At 39.4% G+C, this 26,223-nt stretch overlaps 2 protein-coding genes and 1 non-coding gene across 5 annotated transcripts in view; 2 read left to right on the top strand and 1 right to left on the bottom strand.

The window, feature by feature from the left end:
* PSPH (phosphoserine phosphatase) overlaps positions 1-21,313 on the bottom strand; it is a 72,809-nt gene extending 51,496 nt beyond the window's left edge. The window contains exon 1 of one of the 3 annotated variants that reach the window (XM_040456237.1): positions 21,195-21,313. In XM_040456237.1, the coding sequence (XP_040312171.1) occupies positions 21,195-21,200 (6 nt within the window). In that variant the 5' untranslated portion in view covers positions 21,201-21,313. The remainder of the gene's footprint in view (positions 1-21,194) is intronic. The other 2 variants (XM_040456238.1, XM_040456236.1) reach the window with 2 other exon arrangements.
* CCT6A (chaperonin containing TCP1 subunit 6A) overlaps positions 20,827-26,223 on the top strand; it is a 10,260-nt gene continuing 4,863 nt past the window's right edge. The window contains 6 exon segments of the mRNA XM_040456249.1: positions 20,827-21,064; positions 21,512-21,575; positions 23,155-23,289; positions 24,079-24,252; positions 25,005-25,108; positions 25,848-25,993. Coding sequence (XP_040312183.1) covers positions 20,928-21,064; positions 21,512-21,575; positions 23,155-23,289; positions 24,079-24,252; positions 25,005-25,108; positions 25,848-25,993 — 760 coding nt within the window. The 5' untranslated portion in view covers positions 20,827-20,927.
* On the top strand, positions 23,832-23,965 carry LOC121017860 (small nucleolar RNA SNORA22). Its single transcript, XR_005784929.1, has one exon. It is a non-coding gene; the product is annotated as a small nucleolar RNA SNORA22 (small nucleolar RNA).

Genomic DNA, 26,223 nt, shown 5'->3' with positions numbered 1-26,223 from the left:
AAGGTGAACTGGAGGGCTAGTTCAATATTCACAAGCCAATCAATGAGATATGTCACATTAACAGAAGGAAGAATAAGAGCCATATGATCCTGTCAACAGATGCAGAAAAAGCATTTGACAAAACATAGCATCGTTTCTTCATAAAAATCTTCAAGAAAGTTGGGATAGAAGAAACATACCTTAACATCATAAAAACCATATATGAAAGGCCCACAGCTAATTTCATCCTTAATGGGGAGAAACTGAGAGCTTTCCCCCTAAGGTCAGGAATACAACGGGGATGTCCACTCTCACCAGTGTTGTTTAACATAGTGTTGGAAGTCCTAGCATCAGCAATCAGACAAAAAAAAATAATAATAATAATAAAAGGTATCCAAATTGGCAAAGGAAAAGTCAAGCTTTCATTCTTCACAGATGACATGATACTCTACATGGAAAATCCAAAAGACTTTACCAAAAAATTGCTAGAGCTGACACATGAATTCATCAAAGCTTCAGGATATAAAATCAATGTACAGAAATCAGTTGCATTTCTATACACCAATAATGAAGCAACAGAAAGAGATATCAAGGAATCAATCCCACTTACAATTGTACCAAAACCCATAAAAGACCTAGGAATAAGCCTAACCAAAGAGGTAAAAGATCTATATGCTGAAAACTACAGAAATCTTATTAAATAAATTGAAGAAGTCACAAAGAAATGGAAAAACATTCCATGCTCATTGGTTGGAAGAACAAATACTGTTAAAATGTCGGTATTACCCAAAGAAATCTACACATTCAATGCTATCCCTATCAAAATAGCACCAGCATTCTTCTTGAAGCTAAAAGTTGTATAGAACCACAAAAAGACCCAAATAGCCAAAGTAATGTTGAAAAGAAAACCAAAGTTGGAGGCACCACACTACCAGACTTTAACCTGTATTACAAAGCTGTAATCAAGAGAGTATGGTATTGGCACAAAAGCAGACACACAGATCAATGGAATAGAATAGAGAACCCAGAAGTGGACCCACAAATATATGGCCAACTAATCTTCAACAAAGCAGGAAAGAGTATCCAATGGAAAAAAGACAGTCTTCAGCAAATGGTGCTGGGAGAACATGCAGAAGAATGAAACTGAACCACTTTCTTACACTGTACACACAAATAAATTCAAAATGTTTGAAAGACCTAAATGTGAAACAGGAAACCATCAAAATCCTACAGAGGAAAATGGGCAGCAAACACCTTGACCTCAACCACAGCAACTTCTTACTTGACATATCTCCAGAGGCAAGGGAAATAAAAGCAAAAATGAAATATTGGGTCTTCATCAAAATAAAAAGCTTCTGCACAGCAAAGGAAACAATCAACAAAACTAAAAGGCAACTGATGGAATGGGAGAAGATATTTGCAAATGATATATGAGATAAAGAGTTAGTATCCAAAATCTGTAAAGAACTTACCAAACTCAACAACCCCCCCAAGAAAAACAAATAATCCAGTGAAGAAAAGGGCAGAAGACATGAATAGACATTTTTCCAAAGAAGACATCTAGATGTCTAACAGACACATGAAAAAACGCTCAACATCACTCATCATCAGGGAAATACAAATCAAAACCACAATGAGATACCACCTCACAACAGTCAAAATGGCTAAAATTAACAATTCAGGAAACAACAGATATGGGCAAGGATGTGGAGAATGGGGAACCCTACTGCACTGCTGATAGGAATGCAAACTGGGGCAGACACTGTGGAAAACAGTGTGGAGGTTTCTTAAAAAAAAAAAAAAGAACTACCCTATGACCCAGCAATTGCACTACTAGGAATTTATCCAAAGGATACAAAACTGCTGATTCAAAGGGGCACATGCACCCCAATGTTTATAGCAGCACTATCAACAATCGCCAAATTATGGAAAGAACCCAAATGTCCATCAACTGATGAATGGATAAGGAAGATATGGTATATATACACAATGGAATACTACTCAGCAGTGAAAAAGAATGAAATCTTGCCATTTGCAACAACATGGATGGGACTAGAGGGTATTACGCTACGAGAAACAAGCCAGTCAGAGAAAGATAGATATCAAATGATTTCACTCATATATGGAATTTGAGAAACTTAACAGACGAACATGGCGAAGAGAAGGAAAAATAAGGAAAAACAGACATGGAGGCATACCATAAGAGACTCTTAAATACAGATAACAAACTGAGAGTTGGTGGGGGTAGGAACATGTGGGGGGTAGGTTAAATGGGTGATGGGCATTAAAGAGGGCACTTGGGATGAGCACTGGATGTTATATGTAAGTGATGAATCACTGGGTTCTACTCCTGAAGGCAAGACTATACTGTATGTTAACTAACTTGAGAGAAAAATAAAATAAAATAAAATAAAATAAAATAAAATAAAATAAAATAAAAGCACTAAACTACAAAACTTTTAGAAAAAAATGTAGGAGAAAATCTTATGACCCAAGGTTAGACAAATAGTTCTTAGACATGACATTAAAAGCACAATCTAGAAAAGAAAAAATAACAACAGACTTCATTAATATTAAAAGCTTATGCTCTGCAGTTATTTATTGGGTAGAGAATTTCAGATTTACAAGATGAAAAATTCTGGATACCTATTACCCACAACAATATGAATATACTTAGCATTACAGAATTATATTTAAAGTTCCAAAGAGTTAGAATGATTTTAAAAAATCATATATTTTATGGTCAGTGAAATATGCTCTCATCAATAATGCTGGTATAAAAATGCACCTACTGATAAAGATGTTCATGATATTTACTAAATGAAGAAGTAAGTTACATAAGGACATAGTTAAACTCAGTAACACCATCAACCCATTAGCTATCACTGATACCTATAGGCTATTTTACCCAACAACAGCAGAACATTCTTCTTAAGTTCACGTGTAAATTCACCAAGACAGACCACATTCTGCGCTGGAAACAATAGAAATCATATGATGTCAGACCACAATGAAATTAAACTAGAAATCAATAACAAAGATAACAAAGATAATCCCAAAAAATCTGGCAATTAAACAACACACTTCTAAACAACATATGGGTCAAAGAAGAATTCTCAAGAGAAATTTTTCAATATTTTGTACTAAATGAAAATGAAAACACAATTTATCAAAATTTATGGGATGCAGTAAAAGCAGTGCTTACAGGGAAATTTATAGTATTGAATGAATATTTTAGAATAGAAAAATAAGATTAAAAAATCAATAATCTGGGGCGCCTGGGTGGCGCAGTCGGTTAAGCGTCCGACTTCAGCCAGGTCATGATCTCGCAGTCCGTGAGTTCGAGCCCCGCATCGGGCTCTGTGCTGACAGCTCAGAGCCTGGAACCTGTTTCAGATTCTGTGTCTCCCTCTCTCTGACCCTCCCCCGTTCATGCTCTGTCTCTCTCTGTCTCAAAAATAAATTAACATTAAAAAATTTTTTTTAAATCAATAATCTAAGTTTCTATTTTAAGAAACTAGAAAAAGAAGAACAAATTAGACCCACAGTAAGGAGAAGAAACAAAAATCAGAGCAGAAATCAATGAAATTGAAAACAGGAAATTAATAGAGAAAAGCAACAAAATCAAAAGCTGATTCTTTGAAAAGATCAATAAAATTATTAAGACTCTACTCAGGTTAACTAAAAAGACAGAGAGAGAGAAAGGACAAAAATTGCAAATATCAGAAATGAAAGAGGGAAATCCCATGGACACTAAAAGGATAATATAGAAATATTATAAACAACTCTAAACATACAAATTTGATAACTAGATGAAACTGACCAATTCTTAGAAAAACACATCTAGCAAAACTCATACAAAAAGATGATTTGAAGGGGTGCCTGGGTGGCTCATCTGGTTAAGCATCTGACTCTTTGATTTTGACTCAGGTCATGATCTCAAGGTTTGTGGTATTGAGCCCCATGTCAGGCTCTGTGCTGACAGTGTATAGCCTGCTTGGGATTCTCTCTCTCCCTAGCTCTCTGCCCTTCTCCCCGCCCCTCAAAATAAATAAACATGAAAAAAAAATTCTTCAAAAAGATCACTTCAATCAGCCTATATCCATTAAGGAAATTGAATCAATAACTGATAACCATCTAAAACCAAAGACCAGGCCCAAATGGGATAACTGGTGAATTCCACCAAACATTTAGAGAAGAAATTGTACCAACTCTCTGCAATCTCTTTTAGAGGATAGAAGAAGTGGTAATATTTACTTCATACTCATTCTATGAGGTATTACCCTAATATCAAAAACAAAGACATTTGAAGAAAAGACAATTATAGAACAATATCTCTCATGAACATAGATGCAAAAGTCCTCAACAAAATATTAGCAAACCGAATGCAACAATGTATAAAAAGAATTACATCCCACAACCAAATGGGATTTATCCAAGATATACAAGACTAGTTCAACATTTGAAAATCAATTAGTGTAATCATTACATCAACTGGTTAAAAAATAAAAATCACATGATGATATCAATAGATGCAGAAAAAGCATTTGACAAAATGCAACAATTCTCATTCATGATAAAAATTCTTGTAAACTAGGAATAGGAGAGAACTTCCAAAGTTTGATAAAGAATATCTACAAACAAACAAACAAACTATAGCTAACACCATACTTCACAGTGTGAGAAACTAGCTTTCCCATTAAGATCAAGAACAAGGCAAGGATGTTACTACTCACCACTCCTTTTCAACATTGTACTAGAAGTCCTAACTAATGCAATAAAATAAGAAAAGGATATAAAAGGTATACTGATTAGAAAGGAAGAAATAAAATTGTCGTTGTTTAGACATGTTCATCTAATAGAAAATCTGACAAAAATTGACAACCAAAAAACTCAAACTAATAAGTAGTTATAGCAAGGTTGCTGGATACAAGGTTAATATATAAAAGTCACTTCTTGCCTATATACTAGGCATGAACAAATAGAACTTGAAATTTTATTATTTTTATTATTTTTAATGCGAATATTTATTTTTATTTTTATTTTTATTTTTTGAGAGAGAGACGAACAGATAGAATCCTAAGCAGTCTCCATGCTGTGGAGCCCAATGTGGTCATTGATTGCATGACCCTGAGATCATGACCTGAGCTGAAATCAAGAGTTGGACACTAAACCTATGGAGCCACCCAGAGGCCCCTAGAATTCGAAATTTTAAAAAATACCATTTACATTAGCACTCCCCCAAAATGAAATGTTTAGGTATTAATCTAACAAAATATGTACAAGACCTATATGAGAAGAACTACAAAACTCTGATAAAGAAGTACTAAATAAATAGATAAATATTCCATGTTCACATATATGAAGTCTCACTATTGTCAACATGTCAGCCCCTCCCAATTTATCTATAGATTCAGTCAAAATCCCACCATGTTATTTTGTGGGTACAGACTAAATGATTCTAAAGTTTATACGAAAAGACTTACTATAAAGCTGAAGGGCGCCTGGGTGGCTCAACTGGTTGAGCATCCGACTTCAGCTCAGGTTATGATATCGCGGTCTGTGGGTTTGAGCCCCACGTTGGGCTCTGTGCTGTCAGTTCAGAGCCTGGAGCCTACTTCGGACTCTGTGTCTCCCTCTCTCTCTGCCCCTCCCCCACTCATGCTCTGTCTCTCTGTCTCTCAAAAAATGAAAAAATATTTTTAAAAAAATGTTAAAGACTTACTAGAAAGCTGCAATAACCAAGACAGTGTGGCTTTGGAGAAAGAAAAAACAAACAGATCAGGGAAGAACAGAGAGCCCAGAAACAGACCCACATTAATATATTCAACTGATCCTCACCAAAGGAGCTGAAGGAATACAATGGAACAGTCTGTTCAACAGTCTTTTTGACAAATGATGCTGGAACAACTGGACATCCACGTGCAAAAAAAAATGAATCTAGATACAGGCCTTACACCCTTCACAAAAATTAGCTCAAAATGGATTATAGACCTAAAAGTAAAATGCAAAACTATAACACTCCTAGAAGATAATGTAAGAGAAAACCTAGGTGACCTTAAGTACAGCAATGACTTCTTAAATACAATACCAAAGACATGATCCATAAAAGAAATTCTTGATGAGCTAGACTTCATTAAAATTAAAAACTTCTACTCTGTGAAAGACAATGTGAAGAGAATGAGAAGACAAGCCACAGAGTAGGAGAAGATATTTGCAAAAGATATATCAGATAAAGGGCTGTTATCCAAAATATACAAAGAATTCTTAAGAGTCAACAATAAGAATCCAATTTAAAAAAATGGGCCAAAGATCTTAACAGATACCTCACCAAAGATATACAGATGGCAAAAAAGCATATGAAAAGATGCTCTACATCATGTATCATCAGGGAAATGCAAATGTATTTGTTGTTACAAAATACCACTAAAGACCTATCAGAAAATCTGTAACACAACACTGAATGTGGCAAGGGCATGGAATAACAGGAAGTTTCATTCATTGCTAGGAGAAATGCAAAATGGTATAGCTACTTTGGAAAGCAGTTTGACAGTTTCTCACAAAACTAAACATGCTCTTATCATACAATCCAGCAATTGCACTTCCAAATGAGTTAAAAACGTATGTTCACACAAAAATTTGCACATGGATGTTTATAGCAGCTTTATTCATAATTGCCAAAACTTGGGAGCAATCAAGATGTCCTTCAATAGGTGAATGGATAGGGTTGTACCTGGCTGGCTTAGTCAGTAGAGCATGCCACTCCTGATCTCAGGGTCGTGTGAGTTCAAGCCCCACACTGTGTTTAGAGCTTACTTAAAAGAAAAAAAAAAAAAAATAGGGGCACCTGGGTGGCTCAGCTGGTTGAGTGTCCGAATCTTGATTTTGGCTCAGGTCATAATCTCATAGTTCACGAGTTCGAGCCCTACATCGGGCTCTGCACTGACAGCGTGGAGCCTGCTTAGGATTCTCTCTCTCCCATTCTCTCTGCTCTTCCCCTGTGTGCATTCTCTCTCCCTCCCTCACTCTCTCTCTCTTGCCCAGCCTCTCTCTCAAAAACAAACACTAAAAATATGAAATAAAAGAAATATAAATAGGTAAATGGATAAATAAACGATGTGTGGCACATGCAGACAATGGAATATTAATTACTAAACACTAAAAAGAAATAGCTATCGGGGCGCCTGGGTGGCTCAGTCAGTTAAGTGTCCGACTTCGGCTCAGGTCATGATCTCACGGTTCATGGGTTTGAGCCCTGCATCGGGCTCTGTGCTGACAGCTCAGGGCCTGGAGCCTGCTTCGATTCTGTGTCTCCCTCTCTCTCTCTGCCTCTCACCTGCTCACACTCTGTCTCTCTCTCTCAAAAATAAATACACATAAAAAAAATAAAAGAAATAGCTATCAAGGCTAAAAAGACATGGGGGAAGCTTAAGTGCATATTATTTTTTTTTAATTTTTTTTTCAACGTTTATTCATTTTTGGGACAGAGAGAGACAGAGCATGAACGGGGGAGGGGCAGAGAGAGAGGGAGACACAGAATCGGAAACAGGCTCCAGGCTCTGAGCCATCAGCCCAGAGCCCGACGCGGGGCTCGAACTCACGGACCGCGAGATCGTGACCTGGCTGAAGTCGGACGCTTAACCGACTGCGCCACCCAGGCGCCCCCTTAAGTGCATATTAATAAGTGAAAGAAGCCAATATTGAATGGTTATGTATTATATGATTCCAACCATGTGACCTTCTGGAAAAGGCAAAACAATGGAGACAGTGAAAAGATCAGTAGTTGCCAAGGTTTGCAGGGGGTGGTATGGGGCAGGAGGATAAACTGAATAGGCAGAGCACAGAGGATTTTTAGGGATGTGAAAATACTCTGTATGATACTAGAAAAATAAATACGTCATTACATGTTTGTGCAAACCCAAAGAACGTACAACACCAAGAGTGAACTCTAATGCAAACTATGGACCTGAGTGTTTAGGATGCGTAGGCTCATCAATTGCAACAATGTACCATTCTGGTGAGCAACACTGATAATGGGGGAGGCCATGCATGTATGGGGGCAATATGGAAACTACACCTTCCTCTCAATTTTGCTGTGAACCTAAAACTGCTAAAAATATAAAGTCTTAATTAAAAAAGTAAGCTATGGTAAAGTTAAAACCATTCTGAGTATATATAATAAAGGGAAGTTAATAGCGCGAAACAGACATTTAATGGAAAAACTGAGATGCCTAACAGGCTCAGAGAATAACAATTCCAAGAAGCCACTGCCAACTCTGGGGAGGTGGTATTACCAGGCACAGGATCATCTGGTAGGAGCTGGAACCACAGTGGCCTTTCCAATTGGAGCAGGAGCCACAGAGGAAATACACACATTGCACCTGAGGTATGGGGGAGAAATATCCAGGTTTCTCATTTCCTCTCTTCAGGGCTTTCTCTTGACCAAATCTAGCCAAAAGCCAGCTGACACAGGAACCTGAGGGAAAATGTATTTTTCTTAAGAGTCAGTGCAGAACAGAAGAATAGCAAGGAATAGATGTGACAAAGACAGGACAAGGATCAGCAGAGATTACTACAAAGAAGGCCTACCAGTACGTAAGAAAAAAGCTAATTCCAGTAGAAAAATGGGCAAAGGACATGAGTATGTGACTCACTAAAGGCCAATAAAGAGAATTTGAATTAAACTAGTAAAGAAATTCAAAGAAAAGTAATGAGTTACAAGTTTTTTTCACAGATGTGCAAAGATAATAAACGTTGATAAGGATGTGGATAAATGGGCACTTATTGGTAGTATGAATACAAATCCATGCAATTTTTCAACTTCTAGTTACCTATCCCAAAAAGCTTAATCAATGCATAAATATTTCTCTTCTAGGATGTCCATTAGATAAGTTAAATTATGGTATATACATATGTTGTACAATAGAATACAGCAGAACCATTAAAAAGGATGGTCTGTACCTAAATTTATTGACAAAGAACTTGTGGATATATTATTGAATAAAAATGCAGAATACAAAACAATATATACAGTATTAACTTATTCATATAAATCTGTATGTGACATTTTGAAATGTTTACCAAAATGCTGAATGTCTGCCTCTCAATGATTTTCAGTCTTCCTTGTGCTCTTTTGTATCACTTGAATTTCCTACATGGTAATGCATTATGTATTATGTTTGTCATTAGGGAAAATATAAATGGAGAAAAATGGGAAAATTTACATTATAAAGCAATATGATTACGATATAATAAGTGCAGCAATTTAACACTGAATCTTCCCCCTCCTCCTCCTAGAAATTAAACAAAGCAACACAAAGATAATGGGGGTGAGGAGGACCTGAAAATCCAGTATTCTGCAATATGAGGAGACAAAAAGCAACTAGAGACTCGAAAGCCTGAGTAAGGGTTACCAACAGCCCCTGAGATTCAGCAGTGGCTGCACTGAGTGGGAAGTGGCACTTGGGAGTGTGTAAGGTAACCAGCAGCAGCAGGTCCCACAAAACACCAGAAAGTAGACTCACTCCCTAAGGATGAGAAGTTTATGTGAAAATCAAAAAACTTATTGTTCAAAACAAGTAGAGCATACATAGAAAGAAGTGAGGTTGCATTAAAGCTATAAGAAACACAGTAGAGAAGGTACAGTGTTCAAAACAATGTCTTTGTGGGGGGCACCTGGGTGGCTCAGTCAGTTGAGCATCTGACTTCAGCTTTGGTTCGTTCAGGTCATGATCTTGTGGTTTGTGAGTTCAAGCCCCGCATCCGGCTCACTTGCTTTCAGCGCAGAGCCTGCTTCAGATCCCGTCCCCCTCTCTCTCTGCTCCTCCCCTCAAAAATGAATAAAAATTAAAAAAAAAAAAAGAATGGCTTGGAAACTCGGATGTGTTAATCTCAGAAAGTAGATAAAGAGCTCACCTGAAATGCAGGCACTATGTTCCTTGTGTGCGATGACTAGTGATGATGCCAGGGAACACAAGTCTGACAGCAGAAGCCCTACGGGGTCAGTTTAGAAGAGAGAAGCAAAGGAAGAGGAGCTACTCAAAAAGCACAAAGAAGTGCCATATTGAATGAGGCAGTCTAACTGTGGCAGCTGAAAACGTTGGCATTGTGCAGCCTGGAAAACTACCGTGGCCCCTCTTGCCCTTCCTTCACAGGAGATCCTTGAAAATGATGGGTCCTAGAAAATACAACTCATTTAAAAATGGATTAAAAAGTAAAAGAAAGAGGGGCGCCTGGGTGGCTCACTTGGTTGGGCGTCCGACTTCGGCCCAGGTCGTGATCTCACGTCCGTGAGTTCGAGCCCCGCATCGTGCTCTGTGCTGACAGCTCAGAGCCTGGAGCCTGTTTCGGATTCTGTGTCTCCCTCTCTCTCTGACTCTCCCGCATTCATGCTCTGTCTCTCTCGGTCTCAAAAATAAATAAACGTTAAAAAAAATTTTTTTTTAAAAAGTAAAAGAAAGAAGAACAAAGTGACAAATACCTTTGTTATGAGTTGAAATTGTGTACCCCCCAAATTCATATGTTTAAGTTCTAACCTCTAGTACCTCAGAATGTGACAACAGAGTTAAGGCTTTCCAAGAGGTGGTTAAGTTAAAATGAGGTCTTCAGATTGCACTCTAATCCAATCCAACTGGGCTCCTGATACAAAAAGGAAAATCGGATGCATGGAGAGACACCAGAAATGTGAGTGCACACAGAACAAAGACTATGTGAGGACACTGCAAGAAAGCAGCCATCTGCAAGCCAAAAAGAGGCCTCAGAAGAAACCAAACCTGCTGAAACCTTTGTCTTGGACTCCCAGCTTGCAGAACAGTAAGAAAATAAATTTCTATTGTTTAAGCCATCCAGTCTGTGGTATTCTGCTATACAAACTATTACAACCTTCCATATGAAATTACTGTTAAAATGGTAGAAAAGGTCAGCAAATCTTACCCATAAATACACACACCAGAAAACTGTTAGTCACAGAAAAGATGAAAATCAAGAATGACTATACATTCTGTGTTGATATTAAAAACACAACGAGGGGTGCCTTGGTGGCTCAGTCGGTTAAGCATCTGACTTCAGCTCAGGTCACGATCTCATGGTTGTTGAGTTCGAGTCCCACATCTGGTCAGCTCAAGCCCTGCTTTGGGTGAGCCCCGCTTCTTTCTCTCTCTTTCTCTCTCTCTCTCTCTCTCTCCCTCTGCCCCTCTCCCCTGCTCACGCTCTCTCTAAAAAAAAGTAAGTGAAAAAATAATAAAATAATGAAAGAGTTAAAGAGAAAATGATTGCTATAGAAGATAGGCAAGGGAGACCCAACACATGGACAGCTGAACTTCCCAAAGATAACCAAAACATTATAACAAAATATTTAAAGATATATAAATAAAAGCTACTGGATTTAAAAATAAATTTCATTTAAATGAAAAGGGAACCCACTGAATGGGAGAAGATACTGTAAATCATACATCCCATAAGAGGTTAATATCCAAAATATATAAAGAACTTACAAAACCTTATGTCAAAAAAATCTGATTAAAAAATGAGCAGAGGGACACCTGGATGGCTCAGTCAGTTGGGCTGCCGACTTCGGCTCGGGTCATGATATTGCGGCCTGTGAGTTCGAGCCCCACGTCCGGCTCTGAGCTGACCGCTAGATGGCGCTGTAACTGAGTCTGAAAGGCCATTCTGCCATTCTACCAAGCTAGCTACTCAGGATGGTGGGGAACATTGTAAGACCAGTGAATTTCATGAGCATGGGGCCACTACCACACTTCATCTGCTGTAAAGTGAGTTCCTTCACCAGAAGCAATGCTGTGTGGGATACCATGATGGTGGATAAGGCATTCTGATGGTAGTTTTGGCAGAAGCATTGTGTGCAGGGAAGGCAATTCCATGTCCAGAGTAAGTGTCAATTCAATAAAAACAAAATGTTGCTCCTTCCATGACAGAAGTGGTCCTATGTAATCAACTTGCCATAGGTAGCTAGCTCATCACCCTGAGGAATAGTGTCAGATCAGAGACTCAGTGTTGGTCTCTGCTGCTGGCAGACTGGGCACTTGACAGTGGCTGCAGCCAGGTCAGCCTTGGTGAATATAAGTCCACACTGTTGATCCCATCATAACCTCCATCCCTAATACCACGGCCACTTTGAAAATAAACTCATTGGGGTGCACTTTGGTGACTCAGTTGGTTAAGCATTGACTTTGGCTCAGGTCATTATCTCATGGTTCATGGGTTCAAGCCCCACATCAGGCTCTCAGCTGTCACTGCAGAGCCTGCTTCAGATCCTCTGTCTTCCTCTCTCTCTGCTCCACCCCTCCTTGTGCTTTCTCTCTCAAAAATAATAAATAATATTAAAAAATAAAATAAACTCACTGGGCAATAACAGGGGTGGCTAAAGAAAGAGGCCAATTTGCTAACCACTTATTAAAATTCTCTTCTGCTGAGGTCACTTTCGGTGAGTACTTATAAGGGACACAAATATCTTCACATTTTTCACCCAGAGAGGTCAAGCTATGTATCTCTTTCCCAGACTTCCTTGTCACCAATTTTCTAATCATGTTCCTTCCAAGTCCCTGACTGTCCAGCCAAACTATCAGCCACAGCCCATGAGTTGGTATATAATCATTCATCATGCCTATTTCTCCTTCCAAGCAAAATGAACAACCAGATGTGAAGTTCTGCCCATGGAGAGGATCTCCCTTTATCACTGCCCTTGGGGAACGTCCCAGAAAGGGGCTGTAATACACAGCTGCCCACTTTTGGGTAATGCCTGCATATCCTGCAGAACCATTTGTAAACGAGGCCCAAGTTTTCTCTTCTTCTGTCAACTGATCACAAGGAACTTCCTCTGAGGCCACAGGTGCAGGCTGAGAGAGAGAAGGTAGAATAGCAGGAGTTGGGACCACGCGTATTTGGGCTGCTTCTTCATGTAACTTATTTGTGCTTTCAGGGCCTCCTGGGATATTAACCTAGTTACAGTTCTAGAAGCAAAGAGGGGTGGTAGGAGTGGGTCCTGAAGACAATCAGCAGTGTCTTTCAAGACAACTGCCTTGGGGGAAACTATTAGTTTCCTAGTGCAATGCAGGGTGTATCTCCTCAGACAGGGGTGGACAAGCTGCTTCTACTGGCAAAGAAAGTGCAACAGGATTTACAGGCTCAATGTCCCCATCTTCATCAGAGTATTCTCATACATCCCATTCCAAATATCAGGATCCCATTCCTTCCTCATCAATGCCCTCTTTTCAATTTGCATTGTAATTCAGCTACTCACATGATGAGATTTTGGGTTTGGTTTTCAGCAATCTCAGCTCTGCAGCTACCAGAGTTAAGTATCTTTTCAGGACAGACACAGAAGATTTCAATCGTTTATACAGTGCTTGAGCTGGGAATTTGAATCCCTGAACTCATTCTTTTTTCCCCCCACTTTATTCAGTGACATTAGAAGGTGTCACATACATGGTAATCCAGTTCCTTGACTCTTGTAAGTGTTTAAGAATATCCAGTGGTAATTTTGCTTATTTCTATTTTCGTATCATGTCACAGACTATATCATTACTTTTACTCTCTTTACTACTGGAAACAGAATCATTAGTGTCTTTAAATCTAATCATATCAGAGAGCCGCCAAGTCTAGAAAACCCGGAACCAATTTAGAGAATTCATCCTTAAGATTCTGCTCCTTTAGAACCACTCTCAGTATCAAAATCTGTATTAATCAGGATTCTCCAAACAGAACGAACAAGGTGTGTATCTCGATGTATATATAGATATAGCCTCCCAGGGTGTCTACTGTTAAAGTGAGGGCACTATGTACTGTTGAGAGAGACAGAAATTTACTTTAAGGAAGTAGCTCTCATGATTGTGGAGGCTTGATAAGTCCAAAACATGCAGCAAAGACTGGCAGACTGGAGACCCAAGGAAGAGTTGCGGTTTGCATCCAAAGGCAATCTACTGGCAGAATTTCTTCCTGCTATAGGGAGGTCAGTCTTTAGTTTATTAAGGCCTTCAACTGATTGAATGAGGCACACCCCTATTATGTAAAATCATCTGCTTTACTCAAAGTCCACCAATTTAAATTGTTAACCTCACCCAAAAAACACTATCACAGAAATTTTCAGAATAACATTTGACCAAGTATCTGGGCACCAACGTGGCCCAGCCAAGGTGACACATAAAATTTATCATCACAAATGGTTATCTCTGAGCGTAAGTTTATGAATTTATTTAAAACGGTTTTTGCTACTTTTTCTGTAATTGTTATGTATTATCTTTGTAATAAGAAAATGTAGGGGCGCCTGGGTGGCGCAGTCGGTTAAGCGTCTGACTTCAGCCAGGTCACGATCTCGCGGTCCGTGAGTTCGAGCCCCGCGTCAGGCTCTGGGCTGATGGCTCGGAGCCTGGAGCCTGTTTCCAATTCTGTGTCTCCCTCTCCCTCTGCCCCTCCCCCGTTCATGCTCTGTCTCTCTCTGTCCCAAAAGTAAATAAACGTTGAAAAAAAAATTAAAAAAAAAAAAGAAAAAGTAAATATATTTTTAAATATTTTTTAAAAGATTTGCTTTTGGAAGTCTTCCCTAGTAGCATGACACTGAGAATATACCATTATAGCTGTTCAGTATATCATGTATATTGTGTATACTGTTGTATGTTTGTCTCTAATAGACTAGGAAGGCTCTAAAGGAAAGAGTCTTCTCTTATCATGTGCATATGTTTAACCCAAGCATAGTACTCTGCCACAAAGTACACACTCAAAGAATGAATGGCCAATAACAGAAAAAATATTACCCCAAATCAATATACTATTATTCCACATACTCATCCTAAACCTGTCCCACTTCTGGGAATTCTTTGACCTCTTCAGACTCCTAAATTAGAAATCACATGTTTCAAAATTCTTTCAATTTTATGTCAAAAATGCCTGTAGCCACTGGCCTTTTGCGATCTGTATGTCCACTGCTTTAATTTGACTATCCCACATATAAAATACGTCTTATTTAAAAAGTAATACATGCTTATTTTTTACTGTTTTTTCTTTTGCAGTACTGAACATGTTGATTTTTTAAAGCAAAGGTCAAACAATAGTTTTTTTAAAACTAGATAATTCTGTACTTCCTTTGGAAAGAAAAACAAACATGCAATATAGCCAGAAAACTTCTGAAAAAAAGATTGATGAAGAGGATCTAGCCCTACCGAATTTTGAAACATAAAACTACAACAAATCAAACAATATGGTGTTGCTACTTACAAAGACATAGCTATGGAATATAGACCAAAGTAGATCCAGATACATCTGAGAATGTAGCACATACGTCTGAGAACTGTACTACATATTAATAGTAGAAAATGAATTATTCCAGAAAAAAATTAAATTGGATTCTGTGTAATCTTTTTCCAAACACCAATAACCAATTCAGTTCTCAGACACCAACTTTCTTGGTTCTCCAACACCAACTGGGTGTCCAGTAACTTAATTCAATTCTAACTCTATCCAGAATTAGCACAGACCCTGCAGTTAAGGGCTCAGTCGCAGAAGACTGCCTCCACTTCAGGTACCAGTTACAAGTCCTAGGTCTCCAAGCTGCCTGCATTTCTATCTGATTTACCTGTAAATTTATGGGTTCCACAATTCTTTCCTCAGGTTTGAACATTTTGGAGAATGACTCAGAAGTCAGGAAATCACTTCCTTTAGGTTTATGGTTTATTATAATTCAGGAAGAGGCAAATGGAAGAGATGCACAAGACAAGGTATCGGGGAAGCAGCACAGAGCTTCCACACCCTCTAGGTACACTACCCTACCACATTATCAATGTGTTCACCCACCCTGGCTATTCAAGCATTTTTATAACCTATCTGCTGCCACCTCCACTCCCCAGAGGATGGGGACATGGGACTGAGAGTCCCCACCCTCTAATCAGTGTGTTTGGTCTTTCTAGTGACCAGCTCCCATCCTGAGGCTATCTAGGGTTCCCATCTTTACTCACATCATTCACACAGACTCAGGCTTATTCTAAAAGGGATCATTATGGATAACAAAAGATACTCGTATCACTCAAAAATGGTTTAGGAGTTCTGTACCAGGAACCAGGGACAAAGCCCAAATGTACGTTTTTAACACCACAGATTATCTTATTCCTTATCAAAATAAATTCCAAATGAAGCAAGGATTAAAATGAAAAATAAAATATCGGGGCATCTGGGTGTCCCAGTCGGTTAAGTGTCCAACTTCAGCTCAGGTCATGATCTTGAGGTTCACAAATTCAGGCCCTGCATCAGACTCTGAGTGCTGAGAGCTCAGAGCCTAGAGCTTGCTTCGGATTTCTCCCTCTCTCTCTGCACCTCCCCCACTCGTACTCTGTCTCTCTCTTGTCTCTCTCTCAAAAAAAAAAAAAAAAAAAACACAAAAAAACAAAACAAAACATTAAAATGAAAAATAAAACCTTAAAAATAAAAAAGAAAGCATGGAGGAAATTTAAGAATAGTTTTTTTTTTTTATTTTTAAAGTTTATTTATTTATTTTGAGAGGCAGAGATAGTATGAGTGGGGAAGGGGCAGAAAGAGGGAGAGAGAGAATCCCAAGCAGGCTATGAGCTGCTAGCACAGAGCCTGACTTGAGGCTTGAACCTACGAAAGCTCAAGATCATGACCTGAGCCAAAACCAAGAGCCACATGCTTAACTGACTGAGCCACCCAGGAACCCCAAGAATACTTTTTAAGAGTGTTAAGGCCTCTTTTACACAGTATAGCACAAAATCCAAATGCCCATAAAAGGGGGAAAAAAGGATATATCTGACTGCATGCAAAGAATTTTTTGAATTTTTAATAGGAAAAAAGACATAAATACAAAATACTGAACAAACAGTAGTGAGAAAAGTAAATTGCAACACAGAAAACATAAAGAGATCCTATAAATCCACAAGTAACCAAAGACAACAGTCAAAAGACATGAATAGTCAGTTCACAAAGAACTACAAATGGCTCTTACATATAAGATATATGCTCAACTCTCAATAAACAAATCTAAGATACCATTTTTCACCTATAAGATTGGCAAACATGGAAACAAAATGTTAAACATGTTGATGTATATTCTCCTGGTTCTACACACACAAACACACACACACACTTGAGGGACTTAATTAAAAAATGCTTTATATATTTTATATTTTCACGTATATAGTTCTCCTTTTGTGGATACATAAATTTGGGAAGGTTTGCAAAAATGAAAATATTCTGAATTTTTTAATATAATGTTAATATTTTGATGCATATCCTTGTTTTTGTATAGCTGCATGTGGGGAGTGGTTACAAAAATGAGAACATATAATACATGCTGTTTAAAACATGTTTTTCCTTCTTATCAAGAATACCTCTTTATGTCATTAAATGTCTTCATCACCTTCTGCATGGGCTTTTCAATACCCTTTTTCTGACTACCCTATCCTTAGTCTTCTCTTAGTTCATCCTCCATTTCACCTCCAGAGTAATCTTTACCACGAGTTCTTTGGGTTCCCACTGCTGACCCAGATGCCTTAACCAAAACATAACAGAACATGCTACTTCTCCAGATTTAGCTCTTGCAACCTTCTTCCCTCCATATTACATATCCATCTTCCATTGGGTGAGCCAGGCACTCCCACTGTTGCTCAGCCTGGAATCACACTCCTAAATCTTCTTCAGAAATAATCTATGTATCTTCCAAAATTCTATTAAAGACACCTCCTCCAGGAAACCATCCTTGGTGCTCAAAGTTAATACTTTTGTGCTAACAGCACTTCATTCATCTCTTAACTGTAAGATTCTACACTTTATGGTCATTTACCTGTTCACCAGTTTATCTCCCTAACTAGGCCACGTGCTTCTTGAGGATTAGGGATTTTATTTATTTCTATAGCCACTGGATGGGGACTGGGATGGGGATGAAAATGAGACTAGTGGTCCTTGAAGAGTGTTTCAGGCTGAAGGCAAGTAGAAGGTTCTAAGCACTGAAAAGTTCAGAATGACAAGAGCATGAAGTGAGTGAGAAAGAAGAGAGAGGAGAGAGGGGAGAGGGGACAGAAGAGACAGAGGAGACAGAGGGGAGAGGGGAGGGAGAGACAGAAAGAAAAGAGAGAGAGGTAGGCACAAGACGTGGTTGATCCTGGAAGCAAACTAAGGCATTTAGATTTCAGTCTAAGGTCCTGGGGATAACAGGGATTATAAACAGAGCTGTGGTTTGTAGATTTACTTTTGATAGATTGCTCCATTAGCAACATGGGGAATAAAGATTACTTAGGGCACTACAGTAGTTGTACAAGAAATGATCATGGCTTAAACCTGAGTGGTGTAAATGGGGATAGAGAAGAGTGAATAGAGTGTAGAGAGGGGGATCTAGAAAATGAAAATGTTCAGGGAGTAAGCAGATGTGGGAGACTGGCAAAGGAAGGAGTCAAGGGTGAAATCTAGATTTCCGGACTTCTCTGCATATAACACAGAGTGACCTTGTTGGTCATTTAATCTCTGTGTATTTAATCATCGGTGAAACTGGTTTATGACACTGATCTACTAAACTTCAAAGGATTCATATTAGGATCAAGTGAAACACTATATGTGAAGGTGCTATGAAAACTATATAGTTTAATTACATTACATTAATGCAGAAGTGGCAATTACTTAACACCCTCCATGTCTGGCACAATACAAAGCATGTTATACGTGCAATTGCATTTAATTTTCTCTAAGATCTCACTTACCCCTACTTTATAGATTAGGAAACAGAGTCAAAAAAGCTTAGTAACTTGTCCAAGGTCACCTACTGGTAAATACTGCAAAACTAGAATTCAAACTCAAATTGTTGGACTCTAGGATTCTAATATACCACCTTGCCTCACTAGAGTTCTTTCCTTAAAATTTTATTCTTTATTGAAATCCCTCCTGTATCAAATAGCTAAACATCTATTGTTTATTTATTGTTGACATTTCTTCCATGAAGTATTAAAATGGATCTGCTCCCACAACATGACCTCTTGTTTGAAATTCTCCAAAGACATTCTAAAGTTCTCCTATTCTAGGAGCATCTTTGCTGTCAGCACAGAGCCCAATTCAGATCCTCTCTCTCAAAAATGAATAAACATTAAAAATAAAAAATATTAAAGTTCTCTTTTGTACCATATAATGAAAATAATTAATTTGTCTGAAAGTGTGATAACGGAGACTAGAAGAATGACACATACAAATAGATTCCCTCTACAGAGATCATGTGGATTCTTCTGTTTTGCTGAGACTTTGTCTAAGGCCTGGTATGATGTTAGTGGAGATGCCTAATTAAGATTCCAGTATTTCTTCATTGTGGATTTCTTGCATTCATAGTGACTTAAAAAATACCGCATTAAAATACTGTTGATCTCAATTACTGAGTGTTGGGTGCCCCCTTCAATTTTATCTCAGGAGACCCACTCCCTTTCCCTACCTACAAGCACGTGCCTGAAATTACACAATCTTCATCTCTGCTTATGTCTCCCCACACATCTCCAACACTAGTTAAATAAATCTGCATGCAAGTAAACACAAGTCTCCTGTGTAATGCTATTACTCAAATTTATATATATGCTTTTATGATTCTCAAATATACAAACCCACTTAAAAGCATTATATACCAGGATACTCACTGCAGCTTCAGTAGCAGAAAACTGGGAACAACCTAAATATCAACGAGTAGATGGCTAGTTGATGTTTCAGTCTTACAAAGAATATGATTCAGCTGCTAACAACGAGGAATCCCTATACGTATTGCCATGGTACCATCACCAAGATACTTTAAGTATAATATACACCAACAGTGTGTATTATAAATTGACATTTTGTGTGGGGAAAATGCTTATATTTATATGCATATGAATTTGTAAGTTCAGAAAACCTCTCGGAAATTCAGAGTATATAATGGTAATTGTGCTTGTCTATAAAGCAAGTTGAACTAGAGAGAGGAGGGCATACTTTTCACCAGATACCCTTTGGCACCTCTGAGTTCTAACAAGTTTCGTTACTACTTATAAAAATGAAACACAAGGCATTACTGAATACCTAATATGGGGGGGTACTGGATACTAGAAAACAATGGGCAGAAATGTTTCAGGGTTGTTTTTTGTTTTTTTGTTTTTTTTTTTTTTTTTTGTCTTAAAAAGGAGTCCTCTCAAAGAACGTACACGACTCACTACTCCATCAAGTTTAAGTTTTAAAACCTGCCTTGCGAGCCTGAGGCCTCAACAGTGTCCGGAGCCCAAAGGGTGGACTGACATGCTTCTCGCATGGCACCAATCCTGCAGCCTGGTAAAAAGGCATCGAGCATTTTCTACCTTGCATTCTATCTCATCTTCTCTAGGCTTAAAACATTGGGCGAGGGCCCTTATCGGATTCGCTTCTGTATCGCCACAGCACCTAGAAGCCCTACAGGCACACAGTATCAAGTCAAGAAAACGCTAGTGACGGGGAGCAGAGAAGCAAGGGGAGGAAGCAGGGCAAACCGCGCGGGTGGGGGAGGGAGAAGCCCACCCTACACCGGCGGCCAGAGACCTCCAGAAAAGAGCGGCCCACACTGCAATCATGCCGGGGGGCGCGCCGCCCACAGGCCCAGCCTGGCGCAAGAGCGGCCGCGCTCCCCGCCCCGCCTCCGTCCTCAGGTCCCGGGACGGCCAAGCTGGGCCAAGACGGCGGCGAAACCGGAACGCTGCGAGCCCTTTCTGCCTGGGAACAGGGTCTTCTCGTGAGCAATGGCGCCGGGGCCCGGCAGCGAGGGGCGGAACCGCAGGCGCCGCGAGCCAATGAGCGGCGCTGGCCGACTCGCGGCCCAATGGCAGCAGCGCGGGCACGCTGGGGACGGTCCCGGCGCGCCCGACTTTTCCAGAAGACCCGGATAGCGCCTCCAGGCCACACTGAGCCGGCTTTAGACACTCCGCACGCCGCGTCTCCTCCTCTTCCTGTGGTGGTTAGCTATGGCGGCCGTGAAGACCCTGAACCCCAAGGCCGAGGTAGCCAGAGCCCAGGCGGCGCTGGCGGTCAACATCAGCGCGGCCCGGGGACTGCAGGACGTGCTGAGGACCAACTTGGGGCCTAAAGGCACCATGAAGATGTAAGGCGGGGCCGGCGGGTAGGGTAGGGCGGACACCACGCACCTCGCGCCGTCGCGGGCATGGCGGCGGGGGCCACGGCCTTGAGCTCGCCGCCCCTGGGCCTCTGCTCGCGGCTACGGCCCTACTTACCCGCATACTCCCGGGGTCGCGCCTGTTTCCTGCCCCGGCCGTTTCCTCTTGTAATCGATGCCGTCTCTGCGGAGAACAAAGCTGCCCGCGTGCGCCGCGCTCCCCCGCGCCCTGGGCTCCAGCAACCCTAAGGGTTCGGCCGACTGTTTCTCTGAAGGGAGGGGGTGGGCACTGCATCATTCCTATTGCTGGGTAGAGAGAACCAGCCGCGTGGCCCCAGCTCCCTAGGTTCTGGGTAAAGCCGGATTTGAATGGGACTCTTAATTTGGTGTCCGTTGAAAAAGTCACACTGTGGTTCATTTCTGCCCATTGAACAGGCTTGTTTCTGGTGCTGGAGACATCAAGCTTACTAAAGATGGCAATGTGCTGCTTCATGAAATGGTGAGAGACTGCTATACTAGGTCAAAAATGTCTTGGTTTTCCGTATTACGTGTAATTTGCAAGAGGATTTTTAATGTTCATTTTCAAAATAGGAGAAATCACTATTAGCCCTCAGCAGGTCTCGAGGAAGTAGAAAAGGAATATTATCGGTAACAGTACTGACAGTACAGTGCCAGGAGGAACCCTGGGGAGTCTGATAACTTATTTTTGAATCCCTACTCTTGCCATGTAAGTCCTTGGTTAAAGGATGGTAGTTACTAAAATTTATTAAAATTTGGAAAACTAAGCGGTTGACCCAGGTAGGTGCAAAATGTGATAACACGGCTATACTTTATTATTATTATTAGTATTGTTGTTGTTGTTGTTATTCATATGCTATTTTTTCTCTTTATAAAACCGCAGTTTCTGTCTGGTCCATCTCCACCTCCAGCTGAAGGGGAGACAAAACTCTTTGCTTTACCGTTTTGAAGTCTCACTGACCCAAGAATATAAGACTGTTGAGAGGAGCAATTGTTTTACTCTTCCCTAAGTTTCTAAAACCTGGCACTTAAAATCCAAGAAAGGAAATGACTTGCCTGTGTTTCGAATTCAGAATAAAATTTAGGGTTTTGATATTAGTGTACCATGCCTTCAGTTTGCAGATATTTGTAAACATCTTCAGTAAGGATTAGCTAACCTAGAAGGTTAGTTTTAGTTTGTTTTTAGTTGACTAAGTGGTGACCTGTGCTAGCAGACAAACTGTCAGTGTCCCCAGAGACAAAAGGCTGCACTAGGTTAGTGGAGAATAGGAGATTTAAAAATCAAAAGCAGTACAGGAGCATTGTTTGGATCCTTTGTAATTAAGAATCTGTGGGTGATGTTGGAGACATAATGAATATCCTGTTCTCCCAAAACCTTTCTTCGGTGATGTAGCATTCACCGATGATCTTTGCTAAAGGAACTTTTTTTTCTTTTTAATTATTTGTTCCGTTCCAACTGAACTGGAGGCTGCTGGGGTTTAATTTTAGAAGGAACCTGGTTTAGGGGCGCCTGGATGGCTCAGTTGGTTAAGTGTCCACCTTTGGCTCAGGTCATGATCTCACAGTTCATGGATTTGAGCCCCACATAGGGCTCTGTGCTGACAGCTCAGAGCGGAGCCTGCGGTGGATTATGTGTCCTCTCTCTGCCCCTCCCCTGTTCGCATTCTGTCTCTCTCAAAAATAAACGTAAAAAATATGTATTAAAAAAGAAGGAACCTGGTTTATTGTCACAAGAGCCATAGATTTGTCATAAAGAAGCATGCATGGATTTGAAATTATTTCTTACTTGTAACTCACCTTCAATAAACCTTAACTAAGCCTCAGATTTCCTCATCAGTAAAGTGGAGATAATCCACTCAAATCTATATGTGAATGTTTTTATTACCATAAATTGATGTGTAAAATAGTTAATGGTGAGTTTTAAATCAGCGCCGCATGTAGCTGAACATTTGGGCAATTTATGCAAATAGATGCTCTTAAAGGAGTCCCTTCAGATATTTTAAGGTATATTTATTTGGACTGTTTGAATTTAAGTAATTTTCTTCTTTTTCTACTTCCAGCAAATTCAACACCCAACAGCCTCCTTAATAGCCAAAGTAGCAACAGCCCAGGATGACATAACTGGTGATGGTACCACTTCCAATGTCCTAATCATTGGAGAACTACTGAAACAGGCGGATCTCTACATTTCTGAAGTATACATGATTCTTGTGTTTCTGTGATAGTTATGTAAACATGAAATAATCTGAATTTTATTTATATAAATTTATGTGTTTATAGTAGCTGAGGCAGTATAGTAGAATGTAAAGAGCAGGGGGCTTAAATCTTGGAACCAGAGCTTGGTCTTATACAAGTTTATTGTGATCCTGGACAGATTAAAGAACCTTCCTTGGCCTGCAGGATTTTTTTTTTTTTTTGATCAAGTGGCATTGCATATGATTTATATATGTCTATAACATAGATTGGTAGTTGAGATCTAGAAACTGGATATTCAGGACTAGGCATATTTATAAAGAAAAAGCCAACTAAAATGTAAATTTAAGTAAGAATTCACAACTTTTTTTTAGTCCTGAGTAGTTTGAAAGTTAAAGCAAACCATAGTAGTGATCTAATGCCAAGAAATTCCTGGGAAGAGAGGAAAATCAGACCCTTGGTCTCCCTGTTTTTGTTCGTAAAAGATGTGAATAAATGGTTCCCCTGAGCACAGTTTTGAGTTTGGGGCATTATTCCTTGTGGTTTGCACAGTGAAAACCCAAGTGTGCTTTATAGTTCCCTTGGTTTTGACTCTGTGCTACAGCAATGTCTGTTCTTTTCCTCTGCATTGAAAGGACTATCTATCCTTTTAAATGTATTCAGAAAGTCAGCACATTTTATTGTATTAAAGCATATAAATGATCCAGAATATTCCTTTAAAAATTTACTTTGTCATCTAATTGAAGAACTCCAGTGTTAGAGATGATGGTTATATGATTATATGTTTGTAGGGTCTTCATCCCAGAATAATAACAGAAGGATTTGAAGCTGCAAAGGAAAAGGCACTTCAGTTTTTGGAACAAGTCAAAGTAAGCAAAGAAATGGACAGAGAAACACTTATAGATGTGGCCAGAACATCTCTACGTACTAAAGTGCATGCTGAACTTGCTGATGTCTTAACAGAGGTATGTTAAATGTGGCATTTGGTACAGTACACCTGTGTTGAAGACCCTTGATATACTTCCTAGTTTCGGTTACAGGATGCTATCTGAAACCTTCACTGTGTCAGAGCTCCTGGGTGCCTCAGTCCATTGAGTGTCCCAACTCTAGATTTTGGCTCGGGTTATGATCTCATGGTTGTAAGATGGAGCCGTGCATCAACATTGGGAGTCTGCTTGGGATTCTCTCTCTCCACCCCACCCCCCCCCCCCTTCTTTCACTCACCCCCCCCCCCCCCCCCAGGCAAAAAAAAGAAAAAATTTTTTTTTAACATTAAAAAAAAAAAAACATTCACAGTGTTATACCATGTGAAATAAGTAGTTTCCTTTTTGTGGTAGTGAGAGTAGCTGATGTGTGTTCCTAAAATGTAAAATGAGAAAATCAAATAATAGTATACCTGACCAGGTTATAAAGATATAATCAGAGTTTCCATTAAAGGTTTATAAAATGGAAATTTTATTATGAAAAAAACTTGTGTCGTCAATATTTTTAATAAAATAGTGGGGATGTCAGTGATTCTTTACCTAATTATAAATTGAGATGTCAGGAATGTAAATGACTTCAATCCTTTACAAATAATGTATTCTGTTAGCTCATAGAGAAGGGCTAAGATCAGTTCAGAGATTTTAAAGAAACTACACTTCTCTGAAGAACAAGCAGCATAAGTGTCTGGACTTCTGCAAATCAAATTCATCTAATGGTTATGCTCCTATTGTAGGCTGTGGTGGATTCCATTTTGGCCATTAAAAAACAAGATGAACCTATTGACCTCTTCATGGTTGAGATTATGGAGATGAAACATAAATCTGAAACTGATACAAGGTAGGTGGTAGGATGCTATGAAATCCTTATGGTATGTTTCCAAATTTACAGGCACTTTTTACAGTACATCTGTTTTGACTTCTTTTTTTTTTTTGTCTCTGAATACCTGTGTGTATTCCTAGGTGAATATTTAGTTTGCTCAGTAGTGTTTCCTCTTGAAGTTACTGGTATGATGTGTTTATAGTCAGAATGATTCTGAAAAGTGAGCTACATCAGTGATTTATTGAATTGTGGGATACAAAGCATAATAGACTGGTGGGGAATTTAAAATATATATTTCAATGACCAAGTTAAAAAATATTTTTAGGGGCACCTGGGTGGCTCAGCATTCAACTCTTAGTTTCAGTTCAGGTTATGATCACTCTCCTCTCTCTGCCCCCCCCGCCCCCACCGCACACACATGCTCTGCTCTCTCTCAAAATGAATAAACAAACTTTAAGAGAAATATGTTTTAAAGGAGGTAATCACAATTTGATAGCCAACCATTTGCAACTATTTCTCTGCAGTTTCCTGTACAAGATAAGGGTTGTTACTTTTGTTTGAATGGGTCGTGTCTGTTATGTTCTGGATATTGTTTTTTCATAATTGAACCTGCCTGGTTTCACCCAAAAGTCTTGTTCAAAACCTCATAAAGTTATGTGAAAATTATCAATACAGTCTCAATTCAGTGTTTGAATTTCATTAATATATGTTATGTATCATTTAGAAATCAATAACTATAAATTACGTATTTTAACAGCTTAATCAGAGGTCTTGTTTTAGACCATGGGGCGCGGCATCCTGATATGAAGAAAAGAGTAGAAGATGCATACATCCTCACGTGCAATGTGTCATTAGAATATGAAAAAACGTAAGTCTATAGCCCCTTACAAATGGAGTGGAGAGGTGGAGCAGCTTGTATTTTGGGCAAGTCACTTGTGAGATTACTCTGAGGATAGTAATGCCTCAGTTGGGTTTGGGTGAATTATAGAAAATAACTTCTGAAGACATTCCAGGGATAAGGACTGGAGTTAACTATTTGTTAAATCTCAAGACTAACCCAATTTCTTCGGCTGGTTTATCTTCTGAAAAAATAAACATTTCCCTCCCCCCCCCCCCGCCCCAACTTTTTTTTA

The sequence above is a fragment of the Herpailurus yagouaroundi genome, unplaced genomic scaffold, assembly GCF_014898765.1.
Source record: "Herpailurus yagouaroundi ecotype Mexico unplaced genomic scaffold, PumYag 216, whole genome shotgun sequence".
Classification (NCBI taxonomy): domain Eukaryota; kingdom Metazoa; phylum Chordata; class Mammalia; order Carnivora; family Felidae; genus Herpailurus; species Herpailurus yagouaroundi.
This window is presented reverse-complemented; position numbering and strand designations above follow the sequence as displayed.